The sequence below is a fragment of the Protopterus annectens genome, chromosome 11.part0, assembly GCF_019279795.1.
Source record: "Protopterus annectens isolate FY-2018-M chromosome 11.part0, PAN1.0, whole genome shotgun sequence".
In the NCBI taxonomy this organism is placed as follows: Eukaryota; Metazoa; Chordata; order Ceratodontiformes; family Protopteridae; genus Protopterus; species Protopterus annectens.
In genome coordinates this window covers 115,253,884-115,266,617 of record NC_056745.1, presented here as the reverse complement: position 1 = coordinate 115,266,617, position 12,734 = coordinate 115,253,884, and the positions used below count along the sequence as shown (strand labels likewise).

Here is a 12,734-nt window from a genome sequence, read left to right as displayed (position 1 = left end):
CCACACCTTTTTTCCCCAGAACTTTAACCGAAGCTCCAAGGGCGGAGGTGTTTCCATATTCATAAAGGATGCACACACCTCCAGACTGGTAGCCCAACATGATGCATCTGAGATACTTCAGGTGGGGCTGACACTGGGTAAGACAGCGATTCAAGTTGCAGCCTGCTATAGGTCCCCTAACAATGTCCCAAGACTTGCACTCCATGTTCATAAGCAAAATGGAGAATATTAGGATCCAACCTAACACTCTCATACTGGGTGACTTCAACTACCTCTCCATTAACTGGGAAAACTACTTGTGTACCAATACATTTGCCCAATGCTTTCTGGAATTCATTAATTCCAATGCTCTGGTAAAGCTCGTTCTTACCCCCACTAGAGGTAGCAACATCCTTGACCTGGTCATTACCAACATGGGGGACCATTGCTCTACACCAGTAGTCAACTCCTCCCTGGTTAGATTCGACCACAAACTAATCACCTTTGTAGTCCACATCCTTCCCACCACCCCCTCCAAAAGATAACCACCATGAAAAACTCTCCAAAGCTAACTTTGGGCTCCTAAAAACAGAGCTGGCTAACTTTACGGCAGCCATGCAAATGGAGAATAGTTGCATGACTGCAGAATCATACACCAATGCACTGTACAAACACATACACAAATTCATGGATCTCGCCATACCCGATATAACCAAGACACTCTCCTCAAAAAAAAAGGAAGCCAATTTGGTGGCCGCCTGCCATAAACAAACTCTACAACAGAAGGAGGAAACTGATGTAGAATAAGGTGAAGTCCCAAGACTGGAAAAACTCCCTTATCAGCCTCAACAAAAGGTTGAGATCCCTCATCAAGTCCTCTAAAGCTAGCTATGAAAACAGAATTGCAGCAGATAGTAAAGACGACCACAAGGCCTTCTATAGTTATTTAAAGAATCTCCACGGCAATACCCAGATTTGCTCTGAGCTACTGCACAATGGTACCTCCTATACCGGGCCAACAAATATTGCCAATATACTGGCCGACAGATTCAGTGCTAACTTTACCCCCCAAAGGATAAATCACCAGTAGATTGCCAGGCACCCAGTATTACTGCTGCACAGATTAAAACAGCACTGTCCAAGGTCACGAATACAGTTTCTATGGGACCTGACAATATCCCTGGCTGTGTTCTACCTGAACTACAGAGTGAACTGGCACCTCACCTCTGTACCCTGTTCAATCACAGCCTCACCTCAGGCTTTGTCCCTATGGAATGGTGCACTGCTACAGTCATCCTTCTCCACAAAGGATGAGCAACTATAGACCCCAGGTATTATTGCCCCATTAACCTGACAAGTCTGATATGCAAAGCTATGGAACGCATCATCATGGACCTAATAAACAAGGATATAGGGAATCTCCAAACCCTGCATCCTACACAGTTTGGTTTTGTGAAGAGTAGATTATGCCTGCTCAACTTGGTTAACTTCTTTGAGTTAGTCATCAGAGCTGTGGATGAAGGCAAGGTAGTTCATATGGCCTACCTTGATCTGGCCAAGGCCTTTGATACTATCCCCCACTCAGGAATCAGAAAAACACACTAAGCTAGGCATCAACCCCTATATCACTCAGTGGGTTGCAAACTGGCTCACAAATAGAACCCACAGTGTGAAAGTAGCTGACTCCAAGTCAGACTGCCAACCAGTCACGAGTGGAGTCTAACAGGATTTGGTCCTGGGTCCTCTCCTGTTTGCTATTTTCTTCTCTGAAGTCCAGGCCAACATGAAGGGACACTGGCTGACAAAGTTTACAGACGATTGCAAGTTGGGAGCTATTATTAACTCCCCAAGTGATGTTGACATCCTACAGAAAGGCCTCAATGAGACCAACGACTGGTGTCAGAACCATGGCCTTAAGCTCAATGCCAAACAAAATGTGTCATCATCCCCCTTGGGAAATACCCAGTTCCCTTGAATTACCTCATTGATGGTAGTCCACTGAACACAGAAGGCATTATAAGAGATCTGGGAACACAGGTTGACAGCAACCTCTGTTTTGACCACCACGTTTGCACTGTGGTCAGAAAGTCCTTCTATGTGGCACATCTCATTGCTAAGGGTTCTGCATCCAGGAAGAAAGTGGTCATTGTCTCTCTCTACTCTTCCCTCATTAGGCCAATCATTGAGTACAATGCCTCATTTGGCATGTACCTCACTAGACACCTGCAACAACTGGAGAGGCTGCAAAAGTACCTCACAATGAGGATCCTAGGCCTTGAACATTTGTGCTATATGGACAGACTAAAAAAACTCCAACTATTCTCTGTCTCATATCGCCTACTTAGAGGCAATCTCTGCTTGACTTACAAAGCCATGTCTGACCCAGCTCTGTTAGAAATGCTACATCTAAAGAAATCCCAATCCCTCTGCACCACACACTCCAGAGACCTCAACCTCATTACCATAATCAACAGAACATGCTGGAGGGACAGGTTCATAACCCAGAGACTGTCCATGCTATGGAATAGACTTCCCATACATGTCAAGCAGAACACCTCACAGGCCCTCTTCAGGAGAAATCTTGATGAGTGGATGGGAAATAGAAAATTCACCCTGGGGATCACTCCAGTGGCTCTACTCGACAGAGGCATTAGGAACTAAGGTCGGGTGGCACAATGCTAGGGTAATCCTATGAGCTAGGCTTGTAAAGTCTCCATGGCCATTAGCATAGTACACATCTATGAACATATGAACGTATGAAGAGTTCAGCAGGGTGAAAGTTGGGGAGTGATGTGGACAACACCTCCTTTTTTGTGGATCCTATCAGAGCAGAAGATATTTTATCGGGGGTTCAGTGTCTGTGATGTGGGGTTTAAGCCAAGTTTTGGTGAGAATTATTTTGTTAGGAGAGTGTTGGATAATCCACAAGTGAAATTTGCAGACTTTGTTGAGAAAGCTGCACGTATTCATGGACATAATAGTTAAACACTTGATTGATGATTCTGTGTGAGGTAGCATGGGACTGTGGGTAAGGTGTCATGAAAGGGAGGGGTGCGTGGGCCAGGGTGAAGGTGAATATCTCCAGATGAGAATATAATTTTGCTGATGTGTTGCACTCTCGAATCTTGGAATTATTAGTAGATTATTTAGGCTTACTTTTCTGTGGGTGTGTGTAGGGGTCAAATAGTTTGAATTTGTGCATGTAACAGTCAGACAGGTTAAATAAATGAGGTGTTACAGTTACAGGTTAAGGTTTTACCAAATTCAGTAGTGGGTGGTAAATTAATGGGGGAGATTTTAGTTTTATAAAATGTAGGGTGAAACAGTAGCAAAAGGAGAGTAGTGACATATATAAAAATCATGTTTTGGGAGGGTAGGAAAGAAGGACTGATGGAAGTCAGAAAGAAAAGTGTAGGTTAGAAAGGGGGAGAAGGTGTGGTTAAGAAGAAGATAAAGTGTGTCAACTGGTTGGAATAAGCAGGTAGAGGAGGTGTGGTGAGGAAGTAGATGGAGTGTGTCAATTGGTAGGAATGTACAGGAAGGGGAGGAGTGAAATGGGAGGAAAAAAGAATTCCACAAGTGTAAGTGTAGAGTAGGTTAGGGTGGGAGGGATTTGGAGGTAGGGTTGGGGAGCGAAATGAAGCCCTAACAAAGCAATGGCTGAATGGAGCTGGAACAAATTGTCATGGCCATAACACAGTAAGAAAAAGATGAAAAACAATCAGTGACTAGTGGAGATCAGTAAGCTAAATGTTTATGAGCCAGGAGAGGCTATAGCAACTATTGTGGAGGGGGGGGGGTGAGGAAAGTTAAGAAACACACTTTGGACAAAGGAAGAGGTTAAGCTAAAAGAGTAGAATTAAAGGGGGAGAGAAATTAAGAGAAGGAGATTTTAATCAGGGTAATTGATGAGCTGGAGGAATTGTGTTAAAAAAAGTTGGTGGGGATGTTGGACAGATGTGTTTGAATGTCAGGAGGGGTTGGAGAAGTTGGAGAAGGTTTTGATACCAATAGGAGCAGTTAGAAACTGCTTGCAGGAATGGAACATATAAGCACATAGCAAAATCGCTTCACAGAGTGGGAAAGAAATATATTTGAGTTGGGCAGTATCCGTGTAGAGTAGAGGAGGCTAGGTGATTTTTGTCGTGTTCTCTTTAGAGAGACTTAGAGACTGGTGAAGCTGCAACTGTAATCTTGCCCTTGGCAGTATACACACTAGAAATATATTCACCAAAATATGTAGTTTATAGCAGAATAACACATATATATGGGTCTTCTTCAAAATATCAAATACTCACATTATCAAATCCAACTTCTTCAAACTGACTTTGTCAACTCTGCATTATATCGGACTCCCTGAACAACAAAAACAAACCCCAGGAAAAGAACCACTTGGCCACCATGGTGAACCTTCCCTTCCTCCACTGTAGTACAATCTCAGTGTTGGTATATTTAGTTGGGGGGGTGAGCGAGAGAAGCCCCCCACTTGGAAGTTTTTTTTCTTTTGCTGTTTGTTGTTTTGTCCTGGTGGTCGAGTGGTTCTTTTCCTAGGGATCATTTTCATTGTTCCTAGAGTTTAATATAATGAAGATTCGACAAAGGGGGTTTGATGAAGTTGGATTCGATGATGTGAGTATTCAATGTTTTGACATAAGCCCATATATATATATATATATATATATATATATATATATATATATATATATATACACACACACACACACACACACACACACACACACACACACACACACACACACACACACACAATATAGATCTACTTCACATCATTGATACCCCACATCATCAAAGATGAGATTTTCAAGAAGAGAATATTGAAATCCCAGTTCATCGAACCAGAGGAACAACAAAGATCTTCCCAGGGTAAGAAACCACTTGCCCCAAAAGAAAGAAAGCCTAAACAGCACCATCCCTAACCCACCAAGGTGACTACTCATGCTAGCCTCACATTAGGATATCCTTTTTGTATTTAGTAAATGTTTATTGAAAAGCAGACTGAACAGTGTTAGAACACTTCACACTCTCTGCTTCTTTTGAACTCCAAATACCCAAATCCTTAAACTTAGTTTGGTTATTTACACCCTGAATTAAATCAAGCAGCCTGCCAATCATTGCAGAATCAGTTCATTAATCTCAGGAGGGAGAAACGGGGAATAGATGTAGCTTAAACGCCTTCTGGTGGAGGTCAAGGAAATAAGTGTCAGTTTGTAGTACGTCATGAGGTATAGACAGACATTGGGTACTGCACTCAGTAGAGTGTGCTGCAAAGATATTGACATAACTATGGCTCTACCCAAGGAGTCAAAGGAGCAAGCAAATAAAAATTAAACAATACTGGAATGCTCTTAACCCCCCTTCATCCTTTCACCAAGAACATATGATTGTCCAGTGTCCTAAAAGTGGGAGTTGGAGGGGGCTGGTGGGTCTGGTCTAGAGAGGTACGCTGACAGGTTAAGGTGACCGGAACAAACATATGTAGGTACAGTGGGACATATCAGATAGGCACTGGTCATAAAGGAGCACCAAAATGTAACAAAACATTAAACAGCAATTTACCATGTTTTTAAAATGTAAGAAAAAAGAAAAATATTCACGGCACTAAGAATTACATTATATCAAAATCATTCTGACGTGATATTGACACTGAGTGTATCTAATGACCTCATATCCTCACTTGAAAGACTAAATACTTATTTAAGCATTTATTCATTATTTTTCATCTGTTCATTCATTCATTCATTCATTCATTCATTCATATGTTAGCTGGTTGTTATATATATTTTTCATACATGACCTGGGCAAATACCTAATTGTTTTATGGCAATCATGTCTTGCAATGTTTTTCAAAGAATGCATACTGCCTGATTATGACAAATCTAACAGAGATTATTAAAACAGCTGCATTAGTACTGCATCACAAAATTGCTGCTTATACAGTCAGTATAAGCTGATATCTGATTACTTGTAATTTATGATGTAGTTTTCTTCACTTCCTTTGTTCCCATCTCCCAGTGTAATAGCTTTACTGAGTTTTGTTTATGCAAATGTAAAAGCAATTTGTTATTATTTTAATAAGACCTTTTTTTCATTGCAGCTATGACTCAGACCAATCTGGCCACTAAGCGTACTCGGAAAGTACGGAGACTTTAATCGAGTTTTCTGAATTGTTTTCATGGACTTTGATGAAAGCTCTTGAACCAAAACTACTGCAAGTTTTGGAAGGAGCAATACTGATCAACAAAGAAAAACTGTCTTTGAAAAAGTACCCTCGGGTTCAAATTCTTTGAACTTTTTAATAAAAGGATATCTTTTATCAGCTTCAGTAAATCGGCCACGCTGGAGGGGAGGTCTGGATTCCATCTGCAAATAGGTGCATGCATGTGAGTGGAGGAGGGGTTTAAGATTCAAACCCTTACCCACACTTCAGCTTTCATTTCCTCTTCTCTAGTTCACACCTGCTGCAAACTTACCTGATGACTTGTTTTTGATTCTCTTCAGTTTACCTTTGTCAGAAGGGGTAATCTGGAAACAGAGTTTCTTCACTGTAGGCCATCAGATCATGCTTTATTTACAGAAGTGTTTACATTGCAAACTCATGTTTTTTTTTTTGTTTGTTTTTTTGCAGGCTTTAGAAAACAAGCCTTAATCCATTGCACTGGCTGACAAAAAAAAAAGAAATGCATGCTTTTCCACCTGCAACATGAGTGACCAGGGTTCAAACTTGGCTCTGGGTTAGTGAGAAATCTTACTGAGGAAAGAGGGGCTTAGTATCAGTAGGACAGTTTTTACCTTTGGAATACAGAGACTATGTATCATAGGTTAAAAGGTGCTAAAATGAATCTTAAGTGCAATGCAAAAGCTCACAACAGACAGAAGCTATCTTTTGTCATTGCATTGCTTGCACTGCCATACCTTATGTCTTTAGTTTTGTATAAATGCAAATAAGATATAACTATGAAAAATTTATCATAACTGAATACATATACACATGCACACACACACATATATATATATATATATATATATATATATATATATATATATATGAAATTCACTGCCACTGTTAGAATGATAGTGTTTCATATTCAGTTGTTTATAGCCTCACAGGGACAATAGCAGTTTTTTAGTAGTATTAAGTCAAAAAGCAATTTGCATTTTGAGATTGCTTAGCTGCTGTATGATTATTTGATCCATGGGATTCATTAACACCTATCCTAAGTGTACATCATTCTGAGTGAACAGTAAACACAAGCATAAGTCACACCTTCTTCCTCCTAATTTTAGTTTTCCTATGGATTTTCTTGCAGCCTTAAATATAGGGGGATTCATAAAGGTTACCACAAAGTGTAGACTGCATGTGCACTTAGTGTAATCTTTCTGACTGACTAGAATGCTGAAAACATGTGGTAGGGATGTTCTTGAATACAGATTGTGTACACTTAGTATAGGCCTTAATGAATCTGTTGTTGTTTAACTGCATAACCATGCTAGATGCAAATGAGTTACAAGCTTTTTCTTTGTAAATCCCAGAGTTATTATTTTACTGCACTCTCCTAGAATTAAAAACATGTCAAACAAGTTACCCTGTCATGCTAAGCCACTGAACTGTAATGTGTGTGTGTGTGTGTGTGTGTGTGTGTGTGTGTGTGTGTGTGTGTGTGTGTGTGTGTGCTCGCACTTGCATGCTAGCAAATCAGCATTCCTGAACGAAGGATAAACTGTCAACAGATGATTCAGTAAATGTCACTCAAAAGAAAGTACCTACACATATTTCTGAATTAACACATTTTTATTCATTTACCAAATAAAAAATTTAGAAAAGTGATAAAACAGATGTATTTGCAGAACACTCGTTAGTTTTACATTGCACTTTGTAGCCTGAGAAGGCTGATACCAGTCCATTGTCTATGTAGAGTAGATGCTTAAGACTTTATTTCCACATGTTAATTCATCTACTCAGTTTTATGGGGTGAAGATGTGTTCTGCCTTCACTAATGCAACATTGTTAGTATTTAAAAGGTCAGTTCTATGATTACAATGGAGATGCTAAAATTCTATATTCCAAAGAGACATTGGTGATTGTAATGGAAGTGGTGAAGTTGTGTAGTGTGGAGGGAGAGAGATTACTGTGGCACACTGCCTTCATGCCTGCTGTAATTGTAGGTAGGATCAGAAACAATGCACTACCAGAAGGAATTAACTGTTATAAATTGTAATGCTCATATGATTATCTAATTGAAGTGACTGCAGTTCACAGATCAGGGACACTGACTAGCTGCTACTTCGATCTAGGACTATGTAAACAGCTGCCATTTATAGCCACAGCCAGCACTGTTGCCTGGTAAGCCAGTTCTGGGGATGTATGTGCCAAAGTGTTCCTTATTGTTCTTTCATCAAAAGAGCAGAGTATCATCCTGCACGATAGATCTAGTGCCTACACAACTGTTGTGGTATTGTGTGGATTACCAATAAGCTATGATCTTCTCTTTGTACTGAGATGTCCTATTGTCATACCACTAATCTGAGATATCAGAGAACACAACCCTTTATTATCTGCAGGCTTATTTGCTACATACGTGTGTATCAAGCAACATTAGATGAATGCACATTCATCCATCAGAATGGCTTGCTAGACTTAGGAAAGGGCTATACAAAATGTAGATGTATGTCTAGTACAGAAATGTAACTGTGTATTAAATTACCTACATTTTGTGATTTGAAATAAAATAGATCCTCAAATAGCTGCCTTTGTCTATTTTTCTTTTTTTAGGTTTTAATTGTAATTGATTAATGTGTTTAAACCTAAACACTTTACACTTCCTTTTGTGAAAAACCTGGTGTTTAAACCCCCATGCACAGTGGTTGTAGGATTGGGGGGCATTAAAACCAGGTGTCCTAAGGATAATCTTATATTCAGTTAGCTTTCTGTGATGGTTGATAGAATGTCATTTCAGAATGAGTCTTAGAGGAATAATGCTATTACTTAAACCTGTAAGATGTTTCGGCCACAAACAATTTTTATGTATTTATTTCAGCATAAATAGAAAATGTATAGAAGTATGCAAATATTTTGGCCAGTAGGATCATTTCAAAAAACAGTATACATTTTCTATGACCAGTGGCTGGAAATGACAACAGGAATGGCAGGATTCAAATTCATTTTTATGTAAAGTAGGCATGTGGTAGATAACAGAAGTCTGTGGAGTATCTGACAGCAAACGCTACAGATTCTGGAGTCCATTTGAAACTAAGAGCATCAGTGGATCACATCTGAGTTAGAAAGCACAGCATTGTAGTACAGCTAAATATAAGAAGCAACATATTCAAAGCTTCCTTGCCCAGGAGTCAAACCCAGGCCACAGCACCAAAGGTGCTGAAGCCTAATTACTAGACCACTAGGAACTCTGCTTTGCTATGGTTATCTAAAAAGAAGTAGACCAAATAAGGCATTTCCAGGACTGTCACTATGTTCCTCTATTGCACTTTTTTATACTGGCTATGTACACTTTCAACTAATGTTGCTATTGGAAACAGTCTGATTGTTGTTTTGGTTAACTTTTCTTCAGGCCAGCAGACTTGGTTGTCATAGATGCGGCACTCCCTCTAGATGATCATCATTCGATCACTGCTGCATCCGCCTTAGCTATATGATTTATATCCTGTTAAGGATATAACAGACATCCTGCTCCTAAAGCTTAAAGGCACCGTTGACATGCCCAAAGCATCAACTAGCTCAAGCAGAGCTGAAGAAAAAGAGCGGTTTGGGTGCCGTATCCATCACAGCCTTCCTAACACTGTAGTGGACTTCTCTTCTCAGGTTTTGAGGCTCAATAGTGAGCTAATGCTTCTCCATTGCCCGGCAGATAAGTTCCCTTCAGGGAAAAAAACCTACATTTTAGTTATGACAGAAAGTGAACTTTTTCTTTCTCTAAAGTATTAGTTCTAAAATAAGAACAAGTATTTTTATAGTCTATCAATTAACAAAAGCGTTACTTTTCACTTTTGAGGAGGAAAAAGTAAAATCAGGACCAGGATAGAAATCAGGACCAGGATAGACTCCTGTAAGTGGAAAATGAATCAGGGGATTACAGGAAATGATTCAGCTGTGGGAAATACCTCAAACAGTTATTATTTTGCCTCTAGTCACAATGATCTGTTAGCAAAATTCTGCTCCAGGACATCATACAAGAAGGCTTGGAAAACAGCGGCTTTTCCTTTTCTTTGGACATGAGTTTTCCTGCATGCTTTTGTACCTTTGCCTTTAATATGCCATTTTGAAGATACAGAAGGACTCTCCAAAGATCATTATTCTGGCCTGAACAATAGTGATTTGCCCTTCTTTTTGAAATTGAAAAGGGCAGTTACCACAAGTTTCCACACAGACTGGACCTGCTTACACAAGACGGGGTGTTTGATACATGTCTTCTCAAAGAAACTGCAGCTAACTGCCTGGATGATCGAGTGTTGATACCTTTTAAGCTCCAAGTTTTAATGTTGTGCAGCTGGTGTTAAGTGAAGCAAGAAAACCTGCTACTAGAAAAACATACATTAGCAAATGGAAAATATTTTCTAAGTGGTGCCTAAACAAGAACCAGGACCCTTTTAAAACTATGGTTTCTCTGGTTATACAGTATCTGCATGAGTTATTATCATTTAACATTTCCCACTCCTCCAGTAAGGTACATTTTTTGGCCATTTCAGCATGTATAACCATACAGTCCCGTCTTTCAATGCATTCCCATGTAAAAAATGTTTTTGAAAGGGATGTTGCATTCTAAACTTCCTAGAAACCATTTCTTGGAGGTCTTAACTTTGATTTAAAAAAATCTACTTTTGCTCTGCTTGTACAAGCTCATCAGGGTGATTTGTGGTTCTTAATATGGAAAACATTTTTTCTATTGCTTTAAATTTTGAAAGATGAGTATCTGAGTTGCAAGCTGTTATGGAGGATCAACCTTATCTTATTTTCCTCAAAGATGGGATCTACTTAAGCATTAGTCCTTCATTTATGCCCAAAGTGATATATGAGTTTACTTTGAGCCAACCTATCCGCTTTCCTGATTCATTTCAGAATTTAAACATGAGGGAGAAAGGATCCTCCATAATTTGGATGTCCACAGACAAACTGATATTTTATCTTGACAGTGCTAAGACTTTCAGGATCTCTGATCAGTTATTATTATTATTATTTTTTGTGAATGCAAGAAGAAAATGCAGCTTGTGTCAAAGCAGAGTATATTCAAATAGTTGTCTCATGCTATCACCTTTTATTTTATCCACCACAGTGCTGTCAGCCTGGGAAGATATGGTCAACAGACCATGCTGCTTTGCCAGAGATGGTCTTCACCTCTCACCTCCTGGCTTTCAGTTACTGGCAAAGATACTTGCCACCCCATAGTGCCTTTCTTAGGCAATGTCATGACAACAAAATCGCCATCGTAACAAAATTCACTAGAGACAAACTCGCGGTTACGCTGCTTTATGCTAGGAGTCTAAATTGGAAACTGCATTCACTGGAAGCACTCCTTATCTTGGAACATGCCGATGTCTATGCAGTCACAGAGACATGGTTCAAGGCTGCAGAGAGCACCCTGGCCTTGCAAGGCTACAATGTCTTCCACACGTTCATACTTCAAAATGAGTGTGAAGGAACCAAAGGTGGAGGTGTATCCTTCTTCATTAAAGACAAATACACCTCAAGACAGGTCAAACAGTACAACTCTCTAGAGCTACTCCAACTAACTGTAGGTAAAACTCCCCTCCATATCCTTGTTAACTACAGGTCCCCCTCCATGACCCACGAGAACCACTCTGCCTACCTGACCCAACTTGAGTCACTCACTATACAGCCAAACACTTTGGTCATGGATGATTTCAACTATCCTTCCATCGATTGGGAGTCATATATGAGCACAAACACACTCACCCTAAGGTTCCTGGACTTTGTTAATAGAAATGCTCTGGAACAGAGAGTCTGCACCCCCACAAGAGGCTTGAATGTCCTAGACTTAGTACTCACCAACATAGGGGTGTCTGCAATAACCCCTGTGTGTTGCCCTCCCTGGTAAGGTCTGATCATAAATCAGTCATAAATAGTTTGAAACCCCCCTGCTACCACTGTCAACAATGACTCCTATACCGAGGTGTACACACATGCCCTGTATAAACACCTATACAAATGTATATACTCAGCTGTACCTAAATGGATCAAAACAAGGCCCTCACAAAAAAACAAGCCACCCTGGTGGACATCGAGGACAAATAGCTTATAAAACAAGAGGATGATACTAATGTCTAAGAACAAGAGGGACAGACTCTACAGAGGAAGGACACCCTTATCAACTTGAACAAGCAAATTAGATATCTTGTCAAGTCGTCTAAAGCCAATTACAAAGCTAAACTAGCATTCCCAGCTAAAGATAATCACAAGGTATTCTTTAGCTACATCTGAAATCTAAAAGGGAGGCCCAGCTTTGTGTCAAACTAGTAGTAGATGATACCACTTATACTGACCCTGAAGACACTGCTAGCAGAGAGATTTGGTGCAAACATCACCCTCCCTGTCACCACTAGATATACTTCAAAGCATACCTGCCACCAGTCCTCTACCTAGTATCTCCAAAGAGCAGGTCATAACAGCACCCTACATTGCCAAAAACACAGCCTTTATGGGACTGGATAACATCCCAGGCTGCCTACTAAATGGTGTAAAACAGTACCTATCAGAACCACTT

At 40.0% G+C, this 12,734-nt stretch overlaps 1 protein-coding gene across 2 annotated transcripts in view; it reads left to right on the top strand.

Annotated features, from left to right (window-relative positions):
• LOC122815197 overlaps positions 1-8,741 on the top strand; it is a 366,575-nt gene extending 357,834 nt beyond the window's left edge. For both annotated transcript variants that reach the window (XM_044087491.1, XM_044087490.1), the window contains exon 10: positions 6,095-8,741. In XM_044087491.1, coding sequence (XP_043943426.1) covers positions 6,095-6,150 — 56 coding nt within the window. In that variant the 3' untranslated portion in view covers positions 6,151-8,741. The remainder of the gene's footprint in view (positions 1-6,094) is intronic.
• The last annotated feature ends 3,993 nt before the right edge of the window (positions 8,742-12,734 follow it).